The sequence below is a fragment of the Eleutherodactylus coqui genome, chromosome 11 (assembly GCF_035609145.1).
Source record: "Eleutherodactylus coqui strain aEleCoq1 chromosome 11, aEleCoq1.hap1, whole genome shotgun sequence".
Lineage (NCBI taxonomy): Eukaryota > Metazoa > Chordata > Amphibia > Anura > Eleutherodactylidae > Eleutherodactylus > Eleutherodactylus coqui.
Genome location: NC_089847.1, coordinates 40,891,874 through 40,918,727, shown reverse-complemented (window position 1 = coordinate 40,918,727; position 26,854 = coordinate 40,891,874). Strand labels below are relative to the sequence as shown.

Sequence of the window (26,854 nt, the reverse complement as noted above, 5' to 3'; positions counted from 1 at the left end):
AGTTTTTTTTTTTAAACTTTGCCATATTTGTAATAAAATATTTTAAATAATAAAACAAAAACACATATTTGGCATCACTGCATCTGTAAAGGTCCGATCAATCAAAGTAACACATGGTGAACATCTTTAGAAAACAAAATAAAGAACGACAGAAAAGCGCTTTTGGTCACCCTGTCTCCACTAAAGAAATGCAATAAAAAGCGATCAAAAAGTTGTATGTATTTCAAAACGGTACCAACCAAAACTTCAGGACGCCCCGCAAAAAATTAGCCCTCACACAACTATGTCGACAGAAAAATAAAAAGCTTATTGCGCGCAGAAGATGGCGGCAGAAAATAATTTTATAAAATTAAGTCTCTTTGAAAAAAAATAAAGGTAGTACAGCAAAAAAAAAAAAACTATAGAAGTTTGTGTACCGTAGAAACAAGACACACCCATGGCTGGCGGAATTTCATTGTTTTTTTTTTAATTGAAGTCCACTTACAATTTTTAAAAAGTTTTTCAGTACATTATATGGGACATTAAATAGTACCATTGAAAAATACAACTCGTCCTGCAAAAAACAAGCCCTCAGACATCTGTGTCGATGGATAAATAAAAGAGTTACAATTTTTTAAAAGGGGGGAGGAAAAACCCAAAATGGAAAAAAGAATAAGGGCCATGTCCTTAAAGGGGTTGTCCCGCGCCGAAACAGTTTTTTTTTTTTTTCAATAGCCCCCCCGTTCGGCGCGAGACAAACCCGATGCAGGGGTTTAAAAAAAACAAAACGGATAGTACTTACCCGAATCCCCGCGCTCCGGTGACTTCTTACTTACCTTGCGAAGATGGCCACCGGGATCTTCACCCTCGGTGGACCGCAGGTCTTCTGTGCGGTCCATTGCCGATTCCAGCCTCCTGATTGGCTGGAATCGGCACACGTGACGGGGCGGAGCTACGAGGAGCCGCTCTCTGGCACGAGCGGCCCCATTCAGAAGGGAGAAGACCGGACTGCGCAAGCGCGTCTAATCTGGCGATTAGACGCTGAAAATTAGACGGCACCATGAAGACAGGGACGCTAGCAACGGAACAGGTAAGTGAATAACTTCTGTATGGCTCATAATTAATGCACAATGTACATTACAAAGTGCATTAATATGGCCATACAGAAGTGTATAACCCCAACTTTGTTTCGCGGGACAACCCCTTTAAGGGGTTAAACGGGAGATATGAGGGTTTCAAATCGGGAAGCTCATTTGTAATAATTCTGTATTTTCCCTTCCAAGTTTGTGTTTACTGTGAAGTTTCATTTTAAAGGAGCACGCCATGAAAAGAGTCTTGCTTTGTGTTATGCCTAGTGCAGGGGCTGAAGGCATCTCATGGCTTCTTTATTTGCTGTTCTTGCTTCCTGAGGCCCTGCTTTGGGCGGAATACAGAGTATAAATTTTTACTAGAGTGTTCCTTTCATGAACCCCGGCTCCCACAATCAATACAAGCATGAGTTATTGTTGGGACCTGAGATATTAATACCGTATTATTTCCTCCCTATCTTGATAAATGAATAACATATACTGACCACAACTTTTTTCACTTTAATTAACTATGTTTGAAGCAGACAGAAGTTTTAGTATTTGTTATATGTTTTTTCAGCATCTTCCTCTGTGGTTTACTGTAACGCTAAATTTGCAGTCATGTTGAACAGTTCTTTCGCTGCTCCTTTTCTCCACATTACACATCTTGATATTTCAGTCGGCACAAGTAAGGCCATCTTTATTAAGAAAATACAATTTCTTTGGTACACATCCTGTTGACCTCTCAAGCTGCCCTGTTAACCCTGTCTTTAAACATCAGGTCACCGGGGCAAGTCCATCTCATTCAGGAAACAATCGAAGGAAAGTGTTGGCATTGTACAAACATGAGAAATAGCACACATGCCCTTATAACGCTGAGGCCTGATAAGGCCATGGATACCACAACTTAGAGAAGTGTTTGTTATCCACTCTGCTGACCTCTAGCCCCTGACTGTAAAATACCTCCATTAGCTCAAGATAGTAGGTGAAGGCTTCAGTCAACCCTTCGGGGAAGCAGCGGTCAGAGAACGAGTACCTGTCATCAAGGCTCATAAAATTTCCGATGATAGGTTTCTAAGGTAATGTGGACACTACTTTAGCTGCGCCAGAACTCCATCACAGTCAGTTTGTGTACTTACCTTTGTATGGTTTTGTTTACCTCATAGGCTTCCCTACTGTCTGGGGATTATTTGTCCTACCTGTTCCTGATCACCTGAAGGGGTTGTCTAAGTTGTAGGTTCACAGTACAACCCGTTTCCCATGCAGTAACATAACAAATAGTGATATGCTCCCACTATGTCCTGCACAGGTCGTAGTCCTCTCCGGTTTATGGGACATCACAAGCACTACAGTCAGTGGCAGAGTGCAGTGATCGATTGCTCATTGCTGAGCTTTACCGTTGGCTGCAGCGCCTGTGGCCTCCCATGAACTGGCTGGGGCAGCTTGTAACTCTGACATCAAAGGGAAGACTTGGAGCAGCGCTGCAGGACACAGGAGGAGTGGGGAGAGGTGAGTACAAAATTGGTTATGTTACTGCATCGGGAACCTACTACTCGGACAACCCCTTTAAAAGGTTTGCTCCAGAATTTCAAGTTATATAAGGATAACTTGCTGATTTCTGTGGGTCTCAGCTGCCGCCAATCTTGAGAACGGGACTCCCGTGCCTCGCTGTCTTGTCACTGTACAGGTTACTTCTTCCCCCACAGTGACGTCACTCTGAATGGAGCTCTAAACGTACGTGCACAGCCAGCATTCCATTCATTTCAATGGGGCTGACTGAAATAGCCGAGTGGATGTCGCTCATTGGAGTGGATGTCTTGGTTGACCCATTGAAATTGAATGGAGTGCTGGTGCAGTTGCATCACCAGTCTCCTCCTCAGTGCAATGAGGGGGATAGGAGACCCCATTCTTTAGATCTGCAGTGGTTTTAGCAGTGGGACCCCCACAGATATACAAGTTATCCCCTATGCTGTGGTGATTCTGGGGCAATCCCATAAGGACATGGCCTATTTTGGCCTTAGGCTGCCTGTCCACGGGCGTTGAGCATTAACGACGCGGATTGCCGCCGCAGGAGCCGCTGCGGGAGAACCCCAAAATCAATCCGATTTTCCGCAGTGTACATCGGGCTACTCGTTTACATCAGGCTGCGCTTTCCATAGTTAGCCTATGGAAAGTGTCCTTTGCGTTACCCGCGTGGGGATTATCACCGTGGATAACACAAGTCCTTAAGGACAAAGCTTTTTTTTTCAAATCTGACATCTGTTACTTTATGTGGCAGTCACTTTTGAATGCTTTTATCGGCACCATTCGGAGATTGTTTTTCCGTGACACATTGCAGTTTATATTAGTGGGAAATTTTAATCAATACATTTTGTCTTTATCAATAAAAAAATTCAAAATGTACAAAAAATTTGAAAGAGTTCGTAATTTTCAAACGTTGAAGTTTTTTTGCTCGTAAGACAGAAGGTCAAACACCACAAAGTAGTTAGTAATGAACATTTACCATAGGACTACTTTATACTGCAATCAGTGTTAAGTGCTTTTTTATATTTTTAGGATCCCACAAAGTATATAAGTTTTATTAGTAATTTTTCAAATTTACAAATTAAAAAAAAAAAATCAGTTCTGTCAGATTGTAAGAGCCTATATATCAGAAAACTTCCATGAGTCACCCCATTTTAAGAGCTGCGCCCCTCGAGGTATTGAAATGGCATTTAGGAAGTTTATTAATAGAGATGAGAGATTAATAGAGATTAATAGGCATTTGCTTGAGCGAGCATTGCCTTTATCGAGTACCTGCCCGCTCGAGACTGAAGGTTCGGGTGCCGGCACGGGGGAGCGGTGAGTAGCGGCAGTCAGCAGGAGGGAGCGGGGGGGAGAGAGGGAGAGAGAGATCTTCCCTCCATTCCGCCCCGCTCTTCCCCGCAGCTCCCTGCCCGCCGCCGGCACCCGAACCTTCAGTCTCGAGCGGGCAGGTACTCGCTAAAGGCAATGCTCGCTCGAGCAATTGCCTTTAGCGAGTATACTCGCTTATCTCTATTTATTAAGCCTTTGGATGTTTCAGAGGAATTAAAGAAAAATGCATCATAAATTAGAACAGGTCATTTTTTTATAGCAGATTTTCGATTTGAAACCTTTTTTCTATAACACAGCAGGAGTTAGCAGAGAAACAAAACTCAAAATGTATTACCCGGATTCAGCATTTTTTTGAAATGCCTCATATGGGGACGTAAACTGCTGTTTGGGCAGACGGCAGGGCTCGGAAGGGAAGGACCAACATTTGGCTTTACCATTGGTTGGAGACAGACATTGCACTGCAAACAGCAAACTTAGTCTGACTGACCAATCACAGCAATTCGTGGGTCAGGACCACTGTAATTGGTCCCCCAGCAGCAAGAACTGATCATCTGCTAACTATGTTAGCAGCCATCACTATAGTGTCATCGCTATTGCCACCATGGTGACATTTTACACACAGAACTTACGTTTATGTCCTGTTGCGTTAAGTGCCATGTGCCCGTGCCGTAAACTTACAACCTGTGGCATTAAGGGGTTAACCCTTTCCAATCCAATGTCGGGCCTGCCCCAACATCATAATTTCCCTCCACAGCTCCGATGTCGGGGCAGGCCCGACACTGCAGTGCAGGAGTGCTTCTGCACCCGATCATTAGACACATGGGGTGCAGATGCACTCCTGCACTGGTCCTCATCGGGGACCCCCGAGGAGAAGGTAGAAAGGGTTTTTAACCCTTTCTGCCTTCTCCTTTACACATTACATAGCGCTCAATTAGCGATATGTAATGCACGGAGATTCCGGCTGACTATCATGTGACCACAGGGGTCACCTGACCCCCAGCGGTCACATGAACGCCGAGCCGGGAGCCTGCACCATGGGGGGGGCCTGCTTACCTGTCCGGCGTCTTCCGCTTTCTCCCTTCTGTCTCCCGGCTTGACGATCATGTGCCTGCTGGGAGCCACCTGACCCCAGCGGTCACATGATCGCTGAGCCGAGAGGCAGAATGCGGAAGACGCCGGACAGGTAAGCAGGCCCCCCCACGGTGCAGTGAGCACCTGCACCCTCCTGAACTCTGTCAGTTCAGGAGGGTGCAGGGAAATGTATTTTTTCTCATCCATTCTCACCGGCTCCAATTTATTTGGAGCTGCGGAGAATAGATGAGAAAAAATAATTAGATTGGAAAGGGTTAAGAGCTCATTCACACGGTGTATTTTCAGTCCATATTCAGTCTGCATGTTTTACAGACTTAAAACAGATAGACCAAGGACTCATTGTATACAGTTGTTGTATTCAGACGGCTTTTTTATGCGCTTATCTTACGTACATAAAAAATATTGCAGCTTGTCCTGTTCACGGACCAAAATCACTCAGGAAAGTGTATGAAAGCATGAAATAATGCAGTGACTACAGATGTTCCATGCATATTCACTGTGATTTTTACACTTGCTGCCAGGATAAAATTCTGTGATGGTTATTTGATGGACATAAAGATCCATGACTACATAGACAGTACGTGCATTCCCTTAAAATGCCATGCGACTGGATAATCTAATGATTGATTCATTAAAAGGTTGGCCACATTTTGGCAAACTTTAAGTGCGCTTTCATGTGTCTTTTACTAAGAAGAGGCTTCTTTCTGGCCACTCTGCCATAAAGTCCAATGGTGGAGTATACAGTGATGGTTGACCTGCAAGTTTCTTTCCTCTACACTCAGGATCTTTGGAGCTCAGTGAGAGTGACCATTGAGTTCTTGGTCAACTCTCTTACCAAGGCCTTTCTCCCCTCAACCAGCTTTAGGAAGAATCCTGGTTGTTTCAAACTTCTTCCATTTAAGAATTATGCAGTCCGTTGTGCTCTTGGGAACTTTCAGTGCATCAGAATGCTTTTCTTGCCTTCACAAGATCTGTGCCTCCACAAATCCTGTCTCTGATTTCTACAGGCAGTTTTTTCCTCTTCATGGCTTGGTTTTGGCTCGAAAAGGCATTGTGAGCTGTAAGGCCTTATACAGACAAGCGTGTGACTTTTAAAATTGTGTCCAATTAACTGAATTTACCACAGGTGGTCTCCAAGGTATAGAATCATATCAGAGATGATCAAGACAAATGTGAGGCTCTTGGAACTAAATCTCAAGTGTGATAACAAAGGGTCTGAATACTTATATCAATGCAAAATATTATTTCTTAATTAAAAAAAAAATTACAAAAATTTCTGACGTTGGTCTATAAAAAAAAGCTCTCACAAGCTATTTGTGTGCAGTTGAACACTTTTTCCAGTTAACAGAGTTCGAGAAGGGGGCTCATTATTAGAATGCGTGAAGCTGGTTGATCGTATGGATGACTTGCCTGCCACCTGAGCCATTCTGACCTGACTGTTATGAGGTGTTGGGACTAGTGCATGCGTAAGAGCATGTACACAAGACGCCAGGGCTCTGGACACCCTCCACAGACCACCAGCAGAGAGGATTGTCTGATTGTTCAACAAGCACAAACAGCTCCAACTGTTTCATTGCCCGCCATCCAGAGACAGGTGGCATCATCGTTTCAGGTCCCTGTGTGTGTCGGAACCATTTCCAGGCGCTTGGCTGAAGGACATTTAATCTTACGTGAACTGCATTTGACTCCCACCCACCTTCACCTTTTTTTGCAGTGGTAACATGAACGACTAAGTTGGGGTGAGTGCCTCGCTCCTGCCTTTGTTGTGGAGCAACATACTGCCCCCACTGCTGGTGTGATGGTCTGAGGGGCCATCACATATGACAGTCGGTCATTCCAATTTGCTATAATTTCTTCTGAGTATGACTGTATTTATTTACCATGTTTCATAAAATTACACCAATTTCTTCCGGGTGTAAAACTTTGTTTCCACCAGTGTTTTTATTTCTATACACTGGCCTGTTACAGAGTTAAAGAAATTGTCTTTATGGGATAAAAAATGTAAAATAAAAAAAACTAAATTGTAGTAAAAACAAAAGATGAGAAAAATTGTGATATAGTATTTTTTGTTCTGGATTTTCCCCATAGTATAGACCTATAATAAAAAAAAAATATCATGTATGTGCTCCAAACTAAAGCCCAAACCTAATACAACTTAATCAATAAAAGAAGACCCCATACTGTCATGTTGGAACAAAATTAAAAAAGTTACGATTATCATGATGTGAAAAAGCAAATGTAAAAACATGTTTTATGTCTGAAACATGCTAGGACCTGGAGCTTCCGAGAGAAATCAGACTGTCTTAAGTTAAGTCTTCTATTTACTGCCAATAGGAAATGGTTTGGCGTGGCTCAAACGTTGCTTTTTTCCTATCTGTTACTGGCATAGTAAAATGAAATTAGGTTTGAGATTTTCTGCTCTGGAGGGTTCCGAGGGGCAGGTACAATGGAAAACTAGAGTTTTCTGAGGATGTTCAGTGACCAAGGAAAGTGATTGTATAAAGATCACAGGAAGTGAACACTACCAGATAATTTTTGCCTAGACTCAGACGTATGTTCTTGGGTTTTCTTCTGCAACTCATTTCATCCATTTTGACATATGTCTGGCACGTTACATCACAGTCATAAAACATAAAGGAACACTAAGATCATCCAACAAATGCCTCTAAAAGATGAAATATTGGCCGATTTAACCAGTATCACTAATCATAAAATGACTTTATATTATCCAATATATTAAAACTCCATATAGTATATTATTTTTGTGCGCCACTGACAAAATCTGTAGCCGTTATTGATTACGCATACATAGCTAGCTCTTTTACTGACAGTTTATGTAGTTTTTCTGGTGGTAATGGCTCAGTATTCTTTCGTTGTTTCTTTGATTTAACTCAAGTGCATGTATCTTGTACCTTTTATATTCACTCAAACTTCTGTTTAGAAGGAAACTCTTAACTCATATTGAATCCTTCTTGCAGTTTTTTTATGTCCTTATCTTTTATGGATCCATATAACAAGAACTGATGTTACTCCTTTTCTACTTATAAAGCTATATATTCTTGAATATGGTAGAATTTTGCCTCTTTAAGTCAAAATGTTCAACCCTTTACAATAACCCAGCTTGAATGTAACCAAATTATGTCTTGTTTTAAATGGGTTCTTTCATCAGGGAAACCCTTGTCTGTAGAGACATTCTCCTTCTCTGGGTCCCCCTTCTCCATTAGTTCCGCTTGGGACCCCCTCTATAAGACAGAATGAAGAATCTCTTAGACTCCATCCATAAATATACATTCAAACTTCATAGTCCTTAACTCCTTAGTGACGAAGCCTGTTTGCGCCTTAGTGACGGAACCAAATTCTGGAAATCTGACGTGTCACTTTAACATAGAATAACTCCGTAATAGTTTTGCATATCCAAGTGATTCTGACATTGTTTTTTCGCCACATATTGCACTTCATTTAGGTGGTAAAAATAGACCAGTTGAATTTGTGTATATTTATTAAAAGTGCCAAAATTGGGAAAATTTGGGAAAAAATGTTAGTTTACTGTACAAATTTTTGATACGATATATATTTCCATCTGTTTACTTTATTCTGGGCGCACATTTGAAAAACTTTGGTTTTTTTTTAACCATTTAGAAGACGTACAAATGTAACATTACTTATCAACATTTTGAGGAACACTTTGTTTTCCTGCACCAAGCCAAGATTGCAAAGGCTCATAGGTGTCAGAATGATAGATACCCCCACAAATGACCTCATTTAAAAAACTACACCACTTAATGTATTCACTGAGGGGTGTGATGAGTATTTTGACCCCACAGTTTTTTTTTCAGGAGTTAATGCAATTTAGAGGAGAAAAAATAACATTTCATATTTCTGCAAATATGTCATTTTAAAGAAATTTTTTTTCTATAGTGCACATAAAATGAGGATTTACACCCCAAAATGTATACCCCAGTTTGTCCTGTGTTCAGAAACATACCCATTGTGGCCCTAATATTATGTCTGCATACACAACGGGGCCCAAGCCGAGCAGCCGGTGGCTTTCAAAACAGAAATTTTGCTGCAAGGTGATTTAAGGCCCATTGCAAACCTGTAGAGGCCTTGAGCGGACAAAATGCTGGAAAACCCTCACGAATGACCCTATTTTGAAAACTAGACCCCTTAACGAAATCATCTAGGGGTGTACTGCGTATTTTGACCCCACAGTTTTTTGAATTAATTTAAGCAAACCAGAAGGAAAAAATTGGGATTTTCATTTTTTTTAAACTTGTGTCATTTTTAAAACTGTTATTTTCTATAGCACACATATGAATGAAGACTTTCACCCCAAAATGGATCCCCCTGTTTGTCCTGTGTTCAGAGACATACCCATTGTGGCCCTAATCTTATGTCCGTATGCACAACGAGGGACCAAAACTAAGTGAAGAGCCGGTGGCATTCAGAACAGAAATTTTGCTTGAAGGCGTTTTAGGCCCCATTGCCCACTAGTAGAGCCCCATAGCAGCGAAAACAATAGAGAACCCCCAGAAATGATTCTTAACTATAAAACAATAATCTATGAACCAGTAACAAGGGTGGTGGGAGGGTTCATCATCTAGGCTACTTTTGAACAGTTTCTAGTCTGGAGATTTATTATTTATTAATAATGGGCATGTTTCTAAAGACTATTTGAGAAATAACTTTTTTTAATAATTTAAAAAAACTTTTTTAAACCTTTTTTTTTCTATGTTCCTTTTCAGTCCCCATAGGGGACTTCAACTTGTGATCACTTGGAACACTTGTACTATACACTGTAATATAGTACTTTTTAATATTTCCTATTAAACCCTGCAACAGACAGGGCTTAAAAGGCATCCATCCACGGGAGCCCTGGAAACCTTCACTAGACCCCAGGCTACCATGCTAAACCATTGGCAACCTGTGAGCGGTTCATGTTGGGGGAGTCAATGGGGCATTGGAGGAGCTGGCTGCTATGATGTGCAATCAACTTTGACTGTGGCACCTATACAGGTAATGGCCATGATCAAAGCTAATGCCAATTACAGCTGTTGTAAACATCTAACACCCATCGGGTATGGAGCAGATTCAGCTCCTGAGCCCACTCTATACACCTTTTGCGACCGCATGCATAGGCGTAGCGTCCGGAGTCGCTGCGGCGACCCGGCCCCTGCGCTCAGGGGGCCCGTGGCCCCCCTCTGCCATACCCACATGCACGTTCAGTGCATTAATGGCTGGCCATTCTGGCTGCCGCGTGATGGGAATCTTGCTGCAGACAGAACGGCCAGCCTGAGGGGAAGCCCGGAATAGAAGGGAGGAGGAGGGAGGAAGTCACATGGGCCGTCACATGAGCTGAACTTTTGCACCCGGGCCCCTGAGCCCTTAGGTACGCCCCTGACCGCATGGTGTATATTTACATAATGCAGTCAGGAAGGGGTTAACTGAACTACTGTGTGTCATATTTTGGGTGCGTATTGTATTTTAAAAACTGAATCACAAACCGCAAACTGATATTTTTTTTGTTTTCTTCACCTTACAGTTCAGCTTTGCTGTGTAGAACAAGACATCTCAGCAGAGTGTGGGAATTTTGTTGTTTAAATTCCTGTACTCTATGTATAAAAATAATAAATTATACTATTCTCGCCTCTCTTGGCACCCTACAGCTTCAGTGCCACAGTCCATTGCTTGTGTCATGTCTGTGCTTGACAAAGAGCATATTGGTCGAAACATAGCTGTAACTTTGGATATGGAGGTATAAAAGTATTTTCATTACTAAGCACCAATTTATGCTGCCACTACCCTCTATACTAACGATCCATCTTTGGAATAATGGTTCATATTCCGTCTGTGGCTGTTGCATGGTTCCAGTCCTACCCATGTTGGATGTAACGGCGTGCTGTTGGTAAACTCCTTTTCACATTGTACATGTCTGTGTTGACAGTCTGTAGTCAGCCTGTTTATGGGACATCATGGGGAACGAAACAGATGCAACATTTAAAGCTGAACCAACACTTAACGGGGTATCATTAAGGAGACTTTTGATGCCACTTTTCTTGCAGCTTGTTTTCTTTCTTCAGTTTAAAATGTAACATTTTTCATACATTTCTTGCATCCTTAAAGGGGTCTTCTGGAGATTGGGCAAAATGTAAAGAATTTCCCTAACATTTCCACATATTGCCATTACTCCAAGCGTCCATCTAAATCAAAAACTACATCTCCCACAATGCCCCACTGCCAGTGACTGACGAGTGTGCATTCACAACCGTACAAACTGTGTCATCATTACAGAATGTGAAGGCACTGAGCGTGCCTGACCAGTAAAACAGTGGAGCGTACAGGACGTAACCATTGGATACCAATGTAGAACTAAGGGGAGAGGGGGAGACCACAGCTAAAGAAATATCTCTCCATCTTTTGTAAAAAAGTTATAACATTATATTGCAAAATCAATGTGATGACCATATGAAGCATATGACTTCCACTTGGAATTGCCGAAATACCCCTTTAAATATATCTAGCATTGTAGAGTCATTTTATACACTACACAGCTACTAGAGTGAGATTGCATCAAATTTTGTGACTTCTTTTTTAAAAAAAAAATAGCTTTTTCTAAATCTGTCCGCCATGACATCATATAGGACCCCTAGGAGTCCTTCACATTATCTGCTGGGTCGCATAACGGAAGTAATACTTCCACTTTCTCTCTTTACTACATAGCACTCATTGAGCGCTATGTAGCCTAGAAAGGAGAAAAGCCGTTAAAAAACGCTTCTCTCTTCTCCTCCGGGTCCTCGGCTGTGTTTGGCAGCTGAAGACTTGACCTGCTCCTGCTTGGTTGCAGGAGCAGACGATTTAATTCCGTGCTGTACTTCTACTATCGTCCAGGATTAACGCCCAGAACCAAGCGTCGTATATTTATCTTCTTGGTCCTTAAGAGATTAACCCCTTAGTGACTAAGCCTGTTTGCGCCTTAATGACCAGGCCAAATTTTGCAAATCTGACATGTGTCACTTTAACATGGAAAAACACCAGAAAGGTTTTGCATATCCAAGCGATTCTGACATTGTTTTTTCGCCACATGTTGTACTTCATTTAGGCGGAAAAATTAAACCGATAGAATTTGTGTTTATTTATTAAAAGCGCCAAAATTGGGAAAATTTTGAAAAAATCGTCATTTTTTCACATTTCCAACTGCAATATCTTAAATATGTGCAAACATAATATAGAAATTTTTGCTAAGATTTTATATTTCCACCCGTTTACTTTATTTTGGGCGCACATAGGAAAAACTTTCGTGTTTTTTTTTTAACCATTTAGGAGACGTACAAATTTAACATTACTTTTTAGCATTTTGAGGAACACTTTGTTTTCCTACACCAAGCCAAGATTGGAAAGGCTCATGAGTGTCAGAATAATAGATACCCCCACAAATGACCCCATTTTCAAGACTACACCCCTTAGTGTATTCACTGAGGGGTGTCATGAGTATTTTGACCCCACAGTTTTTTTTCAGGAATTAATTCAATTTAGAGAAGAAAAAGTAAAATTTCATATTTTTGCAAATCTATCATTTTAAAGACATATTTTTTTCCTATAGTTTACATGAAAATGAGGACTTACACCCCAAAATGAATACCCCTGTTTCTCCCGTGTTCAGAAATATACCCATTGTGGCCCTAATGTTATATCTGAGTCCACAACGGGGCCCAAAATGAAAGGAGTAGTCAGTGTCTTTCAAAACAGAAATTTTGCTTGAAGTCCTTTTAGACCCCATAAAGTTCTTGAGCGCCCAAAACCATAGAAAACCCCCACAAATGACCCCATTTTGAAAACTAGACCCCTTAAGGAATTTATCTAGGGGTGTACTGCATATTTTGACCCCACAGTTTTTGAATGAATTCAAGCCAATCAGAAGGAAAAAATTGTGATTTTCGTTTTTTTGGCAATTCTGTCATTTTAAAAACAGCTGTTTTTGTACAGCACACATATGAAGGAAGACTTGCACCCCAAAATGGATACCCCTATTTGTGCTGTTTTCAGAAATATACCCATTGTGGCCCTAATCTTATGTCCGCATGCACAACGGGGCCCAAAATGAAAGGAGTAGTCGGTGGCTTTCAGAATATAGATTTTGCTTGAAGTCCTTTTAGGCCCCATTGCCCACTTGTAGAGTTCCTTAGCGCCCAAAACCATAGAGAACCCCCACAAATTACCCCTTAACAAATTTATCTAGGGGTGTACTGTGTATTTTAACCCTACACTTTTTTGAATAGATCTAAGCGAAGCAGTAAGAAAAAATTAAGATTTTCATTTTTGGGGCTATTGCGTCAATTTAAAAACAGTTCTTTTTGTACAGCACACATATAAATGAAGACTTTCACCCCAAAATGGATCGCATCGGTGAGGGGAGATGAAACTTCAATTTTTTTAAAAACTTCTACGTAATCGCCATTATCCATTGTATAACGGCGAACCCATGATCAGGAACCGCTCACCGCGGCCCCCCGTGAAATCTCCAGGCTCTTGGCTCAGTTTTGTAGCCAGGAGCAGGGAGAATTTCAATTATCCTGGCAATCCACAGCTTTTGCGCATGCGTCCACCATTTTGGCGACGGGCGTGTGCGCAGAAGCTGGGGTAAGGTCCGTGGATAAATCTGGGGGCCTTATGTACATACTTTCATCCTCCCTTACGGATATGATCCGTGAGGGAAGATGAAACGTACGCTTTTTAAACCTTTTTTTAAACTTTTTAAAACTTTTTTGAACTTTTTTTTTTTTAACTTTTTTACACTTTTTTTTAACTTTACTGTCCCCAGTGACATCCCTCTGCTCTTGGCTACACATGGCAGCCAAGAGCAGAGGGATTTTGAATTTCCCGGGGCTCGAGCCCCTCTGTGCATGCGCCCGATGTCAACCATCGGGCGCGCATGCGCAGAGGGGGATTCGGGTCCCGGAACACCAGGGGACATCGGCGGACCTGAGGTGAGTATTTTCACCTCCCCTCATGAATCCGATCCATGAGGGGAGGTGAAACTAGCACTTTTTAAAAACTTTTTAAACTTTTTCCATTGGATAGCGGCGATTGTGGGCCCAGGGACCGCTCACCGCGGGCCCCGGTAACACCTCCTGGCTCCCGGCTACCTTCAGGAGCCAGGAGATTTTGAATTTGCCCCTGGGCTCCCGGGCTTCTGCGCGTGCGCGTGACGTCATCGTCTGGCGCGCATGCGCAGAAGAGCGGTGGCAGGTCCGGGAGGACCAGATCTCCGGGGGACACCGCCAACAAGCCAGGTGAGAATTTTCAGCTGCCCTGATGGATCCGATCCATCAGGGCAGCTGAAAGTTTAACTTTTTGAGCACTTTTATTTACTTTTTTGCGATCGGCGCTATCCATCGGATAGCGCCGATCACAATGTTGGGGGGGTGGGTCCCCGCAGCCCGGGATGACAGCTCCATGCTGTCGGCTACCTGCGGGCACCGACAGCATGGAGCTGTCACGTCCACAGCCCGAGGGGCTTTATTCTCTGAGAATAAAGCCCACTTCGGGAGGACGTAAAAACACTATGGACTGGTCGTTAAGGGGTAAATAAATGGCACAACATAGACCCGTCACTAATGAGTTAATAACCTGTAATAATCTATTTTAAGTCATGCAATTGAAACCACATATTACGTTACTGATTGACTCTCCTTATGTAATTACTATAAAGAATAATCTGATGGATTTGCATAATGGAAAAGAGGGACAATATAAAAGACAAACACTTAAGAAATGTGGAGTATTAAATATACAATCTGTTTGCTTCTTGTGTATAGGATATTAAATAACAATATTATACTTCAGTTTATATTTAATGTTAGATGCAGCCGTATAAAACAGTGTGTGCAGTTCTCTAGTAACTTGGGTTACAAATGAGTTAAAGTGTACTATTTTATGGCTTGTTTTATGTGACGCATATATTGACTAGAGTCCAATTATATGGTGGCCATTTTCGGTCATCATTTCCCATATTGATTAACTGGCAAACATGCAATAGTAATAATGAAAATATATTGATTTACTGTCCTCATTTGCCTATGAGCTTTTTATTAATTTTACGTGTTTGCCCCCTTTATTTAATTGCTGCACAGACCAGTCTATTGCTAGAAGAGCTTGAAAAAGACGACTGGACCGGGGAAGACAAATACAAAATACTGCAGGGGATGATGCCAATACTAGTAGAGCGACAAGACCAGCGACTTGCTTGGCAAAAGAGGTGAGATCGATGCTAAAGAATAACACTGAAGTTGAATGTTTATAATAATGAGAGCTATATAATGAGCTTTTATAACTGTTACAATAGAAAATGACATTATCTGGTATTATATTTTAGAATGTCTTTATTGGAATTGATCCCTGACAAAGTAGCAGAGATGTGATAATAATTTTCTAGGGGGTTATAGGAAACTTGAAATTCTTCACAATTGCACTGTCAGCAGAATAGATGCATCATTTATAAAATCCTCGTGGCAAAAATGAGAATGGTTATGACGTTATGGTGCTAGGTTTTGATACAAAGGATAAATGGGTCTGGTGTTTGTTTCCCTCTCCACCCTCTTCAACGGCTCTTTAGTTAATTCCCTGCACTCTTATTTGCTAAGCTTGTGAGCTGAAACGAAGCAACAAGCAGCTAATGAGCGATCTGTTGCTCAGTACCCTGTCAGGTCCCACTTTTTTAAATGGGGTGACTGTTGGTCAAATTTCTTATTTGAGCCACTTTTTCGGCTGATAGTTGGCCCATGTAGAAGTGCCCTAACCAAGAGAATGAGAGCAGTCAGAGCTTGGTTATATCTATGGTATTTAACAAGGAGAAATGCAAAGTCCTACATCTAGGCAAGAAAAATGCAAAAAACACATACAGAATGGGATGAATAGAGCTAAGCAGCAGCACATGTGAAAAAGACTTGGTTATACTAATAGATCAAAGACCGAACATGAGTCAACAATGTGATGCAGCAGCCAAAAACGCAAACACAATTATGTGATGTATTAAGAGAAGCATAGACTCTAGATCACGCGAGGTCATTATCCCCCTCTACTCTTCTTTAGTCAGACCTCATCTGGAATACTTGGTCCAGTTCAGGGCACCCCAATTTAAAAAACACATTTCCAAACTGGAGCAAGTTCAGAGAAGAGTTACCAAGATGGTGAGCGGTCTGCAAATCATGTCCCATGAGGAACGGTTAAAGGATCTGGGAATGTTTAGCTTGCAACAAAGAAGGCTGAGAGGAGACTTAATAGCAGTCTACAAATATCTGAAGGGCTGTCACAGTGCAGAGGGACCAGCCCTATTCTCATTTATACAAGGAAAGACTAGAAGCAATGGGATGAAACTGAAAGGGAGGAGACACAGATTAGATATTAGAAAAAACTTTCTGACAGTGAGGGTGATCAATGAGTGGAACAGGTTACCACGGGAGGTGGGGAGTTCTCCTTCAATGGCAGTGTTCAAACAAAGGCTGGACAGATATCTGTCTGGGATGATTTAGTGATCCTGCATTGAGCAGGGAGTTGGACTAGATGACCCTGGAGCTCATTTAAAATATCTCATCATAATAATATTAAAAAATAAACTATATAATTAAAAACTATGATGAACTTGGGTACAAATAGAACGGCCCAGTGTACATTTGTGTATTACATCAGTCTAATAGCTGCCCGCGAATGCTCATGGAATGGAATGCTCACACATCCTGTACAGATAGACATCTATCTCTGTTGCCATTATCTGTATAATGAGAACCGTTCATTAGAAGAGCTCCCATTTCTATTTATCTTAGCATCTCGACATTCGCATAAGTGCAGATTATTCCCAGCAACAATGTTTGCTTGAATTACGCCTCAGAAATGGAAGCTATGGCATGGCGAAAGATAAAGAGCGTAAATCTCATTCATGTACTGTAACAGGGTGTACAGACTCTGAAGTAGTTACTGCATTCGTACATACTGTACATGTATGTACTAGTGATCATGTGGACACCCCATTATGCCTACTTGATCATTAAGAGAACGAAGGTTGCTATTCAGAGCCACATAACTACATTAACCGTCCCAATAGCAGAAACCAACAATAGCTGCCATGTAAAAAATAGCTGTTAGTTCAGAAAACATTTGACATGTCAAAGGGAACTCTTGATTGGTGGGGGTCCAGTTACTCAACCTTCCCTGTGATGGTTGAAACGAAGGGGCAGAAGCATTCCACCAAGAGCTGTGATCCTCGACGGCTGAAGACAGACCTGTAGAATTATGTGAGGCTGTCTTCAGATGCCAATCACAGCCGAAGGGGCACAATGCTGATCTAAGCGTCTCTGTCCCTTCATTTTAGCAATCGCTGGGGGTCTCAACATCCAAATCCCCACCAATCAAAACTCTTTTATAAAATTACACAATTTTACTCTTATGAATAAAAGGAGACCACTTCCTTTTCCCATTACAGTGACCTTACTATATACGCAGACTAGTTACATACCAACACATTGCAGTTATAAGTGTCCCCTAATGAAGCTACGAAAGAATTTAAGAAAGTTAAAGAACCCCTCCGGGGAAACCTTTTATCTTGTTGTTATCTCTGAGGTCCAATTGCCATACAATGCGTATTGGGGCAGATTATATACTTACCAGCTAATTCATTAATGGGATATACAGTCCGATCCTTCTATACTCCTACATGACCCCTGGAGCTGAATTCTACAGCCGACAATAGTCACTGTCTCTGTTCATTCCTATGAGACTTCCACTGAGGCTTTCATAGGAATGGAGAAAAAAGACTTCGATACCCACAGACGATGGAGTAGGGATCGGCTAGTCATACTGTGGGTCATGGCGGTGGGGATGGGAGTGGAGTGGATATATCATCAATGAAGCAGCCGCTGAGTATTTTATCTGTCCCAGTATGTACTGCATTCAATTGCACCTCGGGAATATGATGAATAGTTTCCCTGGAGGGGCTCTTTGATGATTATAAAAATGTTCTGCTTGATGTATACTTTATTCTAATAGTTATTGACAGATCCAACGGTGTATATCTGCTCACATTCACAGAGTATCTATCTCCATCTGACTTAGAAATGAAAGCACAAAAACTCTTTACTTCCTTGTCAAAACACAAGGGATAGAGCTTATTAAAGGCTTTATGCATAAAAATGGTTTTTAATGATGGCGTGCGGCACGTTTCCACAATAATTTGCGTTTTTTTAATTCATTTGTCTGAGAGAAGTGGGTGGCGTATAGCAGAGCGGGGGGTTCCTACACTAATCAACAGATTTGCTATTTTTCATCTGTTCTGTAGATTTTGATTTCTGGCCCATGGATGACTGGCATATGAAACACCAGTCTAAGGCCACTTGCACAAGGGCGGATTTGCATTGGGGAATCCAGAGGGGGAGTCCATCTCCGGATTCTGCAGCTAATACTGCCCATAACATGCTATTGAAAATCGCTTTTTCCTCTACACAAACGTGAATCAATTGGGAATTTCCGTTTGCGAAGGAAAAAACCGCAGCATGTTCTATTTTTGCACGGGTTCCGCGCCAACAGCTTCCATTGAAGTCAAGGGAAGCCATCCAATCTGCTGTCATTGCAAGAGGGTCGCGGATTCCGTGTCATCGTTAGACGACGACCCGGGAAAAGTAGATGTTTTTCAAAGAAACCCTACTGGCCATGTCCGACGGCTCGCCGTGCGGACCATCCACAGTACAGAGAAGATTTCAGAAAGACGGGTACATGTGGATGGCGGCTGGGTACAGGGTCGGATTCTGCTGCGGGATTCTGCATGCAGAATCCGACCCGCCTTTGTGCAGCGTAAATCTTCCCCCAAGAAACATATCCATCAGATGGATACTGGCTGTACTCGCAGTATATTGACCGGATATTGTTTTTGATGGTATACATGGATATGATGATGGAGCGCAGCTTGTATATTCGCACCGTTTTCTCAGATCCTATGACAAACACTTGTGACTTGCAGGTAGGTGTATCACATTTTCTGAAGTTGATAAAATAGTTGCACGATGTTCTGTAGAGAGAAAACACACAGAGGTCAGTCAGTGCTGGGACACTGCATAAAGGACCTAATGCCACATCATCATGGTTAAACACTCCTAACAATCTGAGATTGTTGGATAAATAGGTAGACTTGTTAAAAGAAGCAGGCCATAGCTTCCTCTAATGCTCCGTTTGTTTATCATGGCTGACAGTAGTCTGACAGACATATTGCCCAACTGTCTACGTGACCCTTCCTTGGCCTGCTCTGTGACCTGCAGAAGGAACACATAAGGTAGCGGGACGAACAACTGCTGGAAATTGACCAATTTGAATGAGTTTGTAAACATTGTCAGGTTATTTATTTTACACAACATCCATATAAAATTAGACGTAAAAAGAGACACTATTGGCCTATTTACATGTGTTGATTACTGGGAACAAGCCCTAACGTCTGTCTCAACTTTATTGACTGGGCTGTTGGATGTGATCTCTTTAGATGATGGCTTAAAGTGAACCTGTCACCAAGCTCCTACTGCCCGAACCTTGAACAGCATGAATCTGGCAGAGATATGCCCATCCACGCCACCAATGTATTATGGGCATTACTGTTCTAGGTTCCTACAGCCCGTGGTTTGGGCAGCATGACCCTGGTGATAAGTTCCTTTTAAAGGTGTTGGCTCATCAGAAACCACTTGTCAATATGTGTTTTTGTATGGCTTGAGAAAGGTGCTTTGCTTTGCACCGAAACGCGTTGCCTGATTAAAGTATTGCCTGATTTAAGCATCTTGTGCAGTACTATGTACCCTGGAACATAGTTCTATATCCTGTGGAAGACACTCTGAGGAGGGGGCATTTGTGCATCATACCCCCCTCCTTCCAAGTAAGTGTTATACCAAATCATTTCTTATATGTGAAGCTATACTCAGTTCACTCCAAATTGAGCACGGATTTTTTTCTGACGTCCCACTTGTCAATATGTGGCGCTTAGAGTGAAAAGCTGCTACTAGTCACTTTGGGTCTTGCTCTGGACACCCCCAGCAAATGGTCAATTTTGCCAGTGGAAGTAGCGACCAACTGGGCTACTGCAAGGAACATGTAGGCTGTTTTTAAATTTAATAATAAAAGAAGAATCGGGTATTATACTCATTGACATATTTGTGAGAGTTACGCCAATTAAGTCCACAATTTTTTCTTTCTCCTCCCAGTCTATGTGTTACGCTTCGTATATGGTTGGCGTTAATGGACAGGTAGCACCTCACTGCATTTCTTATAAGGAATTTTAACTCTATAAATTAAAGGAACTCCACCCCTACCCCTTCTCGTCATGTAGTCTTACAAGACAGCTATTCAGATGAACGACCATTCAGTAATACAAGAATGGCTCAAACTCCATCAGAATGGTAGCTACTCTTATCAAGTGGCTCTCCATTCCTGCTTATGAAAGGGCGGTTCCAAGTGGGGGACCCTGCTCTATGACGTTCATATGCCCTAATGGGGCATATTAACAGGTTTTGTGTTCTTGGAACAATTCTTTTAAGTATTTTCTAATGGGATTACGTACAGGAAGTCTAAACAGATAACTGATCCCTCAATCACTACGTTTTATTCCCAACCAGATCTGAAAACCTCTAAAAGTATTTACATACATATTGAGCACATAGAATATTGTATATAGTTTGGGACATGTGTATATAAGAAGGATATAGATGAACTGGAGAAGATGCAGAGGAAAGTTACATATTGAATTGGTAGATTGTAGTAAGATCAGAACTGGGGTTTGGAAAATAGGGATTAAAAGTGATCTAATCTCTATAGATAAATATGTCAATGGAAGGTACAGAAGTCTGACTAATGACCTGTTTCTACTCAGAAGTGTACCTGTACACTGGGGCATCCTCTGTGACTAAAGGAAAGAAGGTTTCTACACCTGCATAAAACTGGATTCTTTACTGTAAGGGCCCTTTTACACGGGCCTATAAATCATTCAGATTCCTGCATCCAGCAGGAATCTGAATGATGATCATTCAGTGGAAATGCATGCCTCAACTGAACGACGAATGAGAATCTGTTCATCATTCAGTTTATGCATGCAGAAAACTGGACAACGGATCAGCCTGTGTAAACAGGCACTTACGAATGGCTGAGATTATGGCTGGGCCGACCCGTCAGGCATCTGCATCCAACAGGTCTTTCCATGTGATAGGGCCCTAAGAAGGAGTGAGGTTATGGACAGGCACCTAATATTTTATGAGGGCACTAGGGACCAGACAAGAAACTAAACAAGCAATGTTGAAATATGAACAAAGGCAGACAGGAACGAGCTGAGAATGACAAGATAGACCACCAACTAGTATAGCTAGACTGGACTAGACATAACCAAGGAACAAGATACATTAACAGGAACAAAGACAACTAGGATAGAACAAGATGCTTTGAACTAGAACAAGGAATCCTGGAATAAACACACATCATCACAGCTAACAACCACACCACAATGCTGAAACCAAGAATACTTAAAAATAGGCTAGCTAATGAGGAAACTCCGCCCTAAACAAATCTTGAGCTGCAACAGAGTGATCAATTAATCCACTAATGGATCAATGATAGGAAGATTTGCATTGCAACTCCCCCAACAACAAACTAAGAAGACGATGCAGAAGGAGAATTCCTGCCTATTGTAACAATAGTAAGCAAATACCATGTTGCCTCATACTGTATATCTTACCCTCTCATTAATGAATGATTTTTGTATTTGAAGCTTTGAACCATTTGCATCAGAGAACACGATGAAACCTGTAGTTGATAAAGAAAGCTGTAAACTTTTATTTTCCAAATGTTTACTTTGTACTAGTACTTTTGTAGAAAATACCGATATAATAAAATGTCCTCTAGGTTAGCATTGGTCCCACTATCTTATCCTACTGGGATCCATAATACGCAGTAACAACACATATGAGAAATATACAATTTTTATATACTATTGGTACTCATACAAAATTAAGAAAGCTTATTGTTGGAGTTTGACCAAGTGGATTATTTTTATGATTTAGCCGGTTTTATTTGCACTGCACTGTTTACCCTTTTGACATACATCTGTACAGAACTTGAAAGTATCCATGTGTTGATCGCTTGGCCCGCTCAACCATCTTATTTGACAAAGATGTTTTCTTAGTCCCAGTGTATTGAAAACACAAGAACTTGATGAAAGAATGATAAGTGGGTAAAGAGTTTTTAGCAGACAAGAGAGATTAGGTGCTCTGGACAGGTTTAGCCAAGAACAAAGGAGATCGAGAGAAGATAAGTGTTCAAGATTGTTTAAAGGAAGGTACATGGAATCAACACATAGATCGGATGTGTACCACTCAATGTTTTTGTATAGACTCAGTGTTTTTGTATAGCCTTAGGCTTACATGGGTAGACTCAAGAGTGTGCTGTGTCATTTGTCATCTTGTCTGTATAAACCTAAAGTTAATGGTATAGTCAGTTGGTCATCTTTAAAAGGGGGCTGTCTGGAGAAAAAAGCTATTTTAAAAAGTTCTCAGTGTTGTCTGAAAACATATGTGAAGTCACTCACCTTACCCAATCCCCTGTTGCTCCTGTCCCAACAATGCCTGGTTCCACGTTGTTCCAAAATCCTGCTTGCTACAGTGATGACACCCCAACAAAAGGACCTGTGACTGCTGTGGCTAATCATTGGCTGAAGTGAGTGGTCCCGTTTTCCTGTAATGGGACAACATCGCTGCTGCAGGAAGTAGAAAGACCAGGGGGAATAGGTACTGTCAAAATAGAAGCAATGGGGATCTTCTTTCATGTTTTTACACAATTCTAAGCACCTTTCATATCTATTTTTCCTCTGGACAAATTCTTTACATTCTTAACAGGCAGTCTTATCAAATTGGACCATTTTATAACAAGACACTTCAGGCAGCTGCCTGTCAGTCATTTTGAAATCCAACATGCCTGCCTCTTGCTTATGCCAATGGCAAACATCAGTGCATAATGGGCCTGCCACCATGCACATCTGGTGGATCATTCCAAACTTAGGCCTCATGCCCATGGCCGGGTCGGATTCCGCCTGCGAAATATCGCAACAGAATCAGACCCAGCTCCCCCAAAGACCCTATACTCACTAAACGCCTCTACAATGCAATCAAACAGATTTCGCCAAGTTTGAGAGGGGGCATGTTATTGGAATGTGAGGGGCTGGATGGTCGTATTGACAAATTAACTATTTCCAGTGTAACAGCCTGGGGACCCTACATTGAAATCTAGATCCCAACTGGAGGGGTGAAAGAGTGAAGACCAGGGTTCCTCAGGTGTCACCTTTTGGATTTCGCTCAAAGTCAAAACAGTGTGTGGCACAGTGGGTTCACATTCACTAATACTGACATATACTACCTACCCACCACTAAAAGAACACATATCTATTGATGCTCACCATAGAACCTACTTTGAGACGCTACTTTGATGCTTACCATAGAAACTGCTTGGTGTCCCTTTACTTTCACTAAGAAAGTAAAGGGCCACCAAGATGCTGGGATGATATGAGCACATAAGGATACAATATGTAAACCTGTCTTCTCACTGTCTCTGAGAAATGCATATAAGGGTGTCCTTCTCTTGTAACAGAGTGTTTCGGCGTAGTAGTGTGATACGCTTGTTGTCAGTCTGAAGTGAGGCTGATGCAGCGGAGTGTAGTAGTCTGTAGGAGGAGCTTTGGCTGCCGGTCAAGACACAAGATACCCCCACTGGTGGAGTTGCAGAGACAGCCTGCGAGTCAGATTGTGCAAGAATAGAGGGAGCAATGTAAGGGTCTTCTATGCTATGTAAATCCAGGTAGTCAGAGACATGTGCCTGCTGTGCAGCTAATCCTACAGAAGATATCACCTCTGCCAGTGTTGGGTGCAGCTGCCTTGTAACATTTAAGACTTTATCTTCCTGTTTCCGCATGCAGTAAAGAACTATTTTTGCAAGTCGCCAGGCTTTTGTCATCCGTCGTGCAACAACTCCGCATCCAGCCAGCCCCTCGGCTTTTAAGACCACTTGGCCTTAACTATCTCACCAGCTGAGTGCGTAACTCCGTTTCCTGAGGGCACATTTCACATTTTTTGTTGCTGCTGTTAAATGCCCCCAAGTTAAAGGGACCTATTGAAAATAGTAAATGAATTGCGTTATCTCAGTTCTATTCATATTGAATTTGAAAAACGAAATAAAGCATAGAGTATGAATAGTGCCGGCACCGAGACACTTCTGAAGATATGTGACTTCTCATCGCCAGTTTATCTGCATCAGTTATGATGATGGACAGACCTGCTCCTTTCTTGACCTTCAACCTCTTCTTTCCCATCTGACATTGCCACCTTCTCCTGACCTCTGGTGACTCTTCCAATCTTTCACCTGGGCTTTTTTGTAATTTGCAAGGCTTTTAGTAAGCCTAATTCACCATCAACACTCGAAATTGCTGGAGCCTCCATTGTCTTGTGTCTGATTCAAAGCTTTTCAACTGTCCTGTGAATAACCTGTACCTAATATACAAACGTTAGAGTCGGATAAAATGTTTCAGTATTTTACATATGGCAACCAGTACTAACAGGTGGTCCACTTATATACTGTTCATTAGACTAGTGAAGCATTCCCATAATAACCTTTCCGTATGTATGAAATGCTCAGAATTTCAAAACTATACATTTTTTGATGAGACAAGTCCATTGAAAAAAATCGTTGACGTCTGCTCTTTGCGTGGAATCACGAAAGAAACAATTTCCAATTAGTAGAGAAGATGCTGAGGTGATAGATATTCTAGTATTGGGCGCTGGTCATAGGTTTTTAGAAGTGACAACTGCTAATGGCAGTCATTACAGCTCCCACAGGGGTCGTCAACTGGCTCTTAGATTCCCACATGGCAAATCTGTTTAAATATCTATAATCTATATGGAGCAGGGTGTGTACTTCAGCATAGCTATACAGTTTCCATTCCAGGGCTTGGAATAGCTAGGCAACCTCTATTGGTGTTGGAGTCCTTTCAGTCAGGGGGAAGGGACTGGTTATTTTTATAGCGCCAACTTATTCCACAGAGCTTTCAGGTAATTTATTTATTACCCCCACCAAGGTGGGTACTCATTTTACCAACCTCAGAAGGATGGAAGGCTGAGTTAACCTTCAGCTGGCTACCTGAACCCCGCAGGGATTGAACCTGCAACCTTCAGGTCGTGAGCGAGAGCGCCACAGGAGGCCCCATTGAGGTGCGGTTCTTGCCACACATTGTTATATTACAGTTTTAATGAGTTTCACCTATGGTAGCTGTTGAACCAGAGCAATTTGCGGTACATTTGTGTGAATTTCTTTTGCAGTTTTCCGGTTTGCGTCGAGAACTGCACCATCTTGATAGAACCTTATAGGACTGGTTTCACATACATTGTGTTACGGCTCAATGTCACAGCTCATCAGTCACTGGAGCCGCGGCCAGATGCCACTGTTCTCTAAAGCCTGCATGCTGCTCCTCCGCTTCCTCTCTGAGGTCTGCCCGCAGGGGGCGCACGTGTACTCCTGCCCTTTTCCTAAGAGGCCAGTGTGCAAGATCACTGTCCTATTTCCCCCTATTAACCACTCACCCCTGACTATATTAGGCATCCTTTTTGGATTTTTCCTAATACCCCCCCTTCAAAGTAAGTGAGCTTCCTGTGGTGTACTGCATTCCACATTGGTGTTCCAGTGCTTTGGTTTAGACCTCTGAGCACCGGTTATTTTTCACTTATTCTGACATTCCCCTTTAAACATTAAAAAAACAATAAATGAACATGAAAGATTTTTAAGAACTGTGACACTGAAAAGGTTGCAACACCTTATCTTATGCTGGCAATACACATATAGTTGGAACCAAATTCATTGGGATTGGATGAACGTTTGATATGTACAGTATGGAGCCTTTCGAATCTTCCCTGATGGCAGATGTTAAGGAGAGAGAACAGTTGAATTTCAACATGCCCATTCCATTTGTCCTTGGGCAGGTAGGCCGCCTCCGGAGGTATCTGGCAGCAGCTTACTTCCCTGTCCTCATCATGTGTCCAGGGGGTCGAGTGTGTTCAGGTGACAGCTATCTAAATTATTGGATATTGCCAGCTTTACTCAGGGATCCTATAAACTGTATAGGGTATAATTTCTGATCTGGAGGTGTAAGAACTATAGACATTGTATTCTTCCTTCTACCATGCTTCATACTGAATATCAGGCTTCGTCAAATCCGGTCAAGGTCTGTCTAATCTCTGTCCTTAGATGTTGACTCAGAGATTGCACCTTCAGTAATTGTGTGTATAATCTCTTGTGGCATATTTCCCCACTCTCTGTCCTCTTAGCTGTAATTCCCCAGTGAATGGATTTAAGAACATATGTATAATTACATTGCTGGGAATTCTCTGAGGGCAATCTTGTTAATTTTAGAGACATTAAACTTCATCCACACTGCTCCCAGGAGAGAGGCCATAGACTTTGTCCTATGCTACGGTAATACTCGCTGAAGACTCATGCTGTATTTCTGTTTGTCACCTTTTTTTTCTGTAAAGAATATATAAAAGTAGGCCAAAAGTGATTCTTTTAGTAGCACCTCTACACTACTGCAGTCACTTGTGCTCGACTGTGCGTTCTACGGGAACTAGTTTCCGAGGTATTCTAAATTGAAGCATAGGTTACCCGTATAGAGTAATTAACCCATAAAAGATTTGCTTCTTTTTCAAGAGCCATGACCTTTTTTTTTCTTGTCTATGTCATTGTATAAGGGTTGTTTTTTGCTGGATAAGTTATGTCTTTTAAACCCTAATCATGTGCAAAGATCTAAAGTGAAC

General features: G+C 41.8%; 1 protein-coding gene across 4 annotated transcripts in view; it reads left to right on the top strand.

Annotated features, from left to right (window-relative positions):
• The window catches only part of FTO (FTO alpha-ketoglutarate dependent dioxygenase), a 288,006-nt gene that overhangs the window by 103,009 nt on the left and 158,143 nt on the right, over positions 1 to 26,854 (top strand). For all 4 annotated transcript variants that reach the window (XM_066583912.1, XM_066583909.1, XM_066583910.1 and 1 more), the window contains one exon: positions 15,125 to 15,249. In XM_066583912.1, the coding sequence (XP_066440009.1) occupies positions 15,125 to 15,249 (125 nt within the window). The remainder of the gene's footprint in view (positions 1 to 15,124; positions 15,250 to 26,854) is intronic.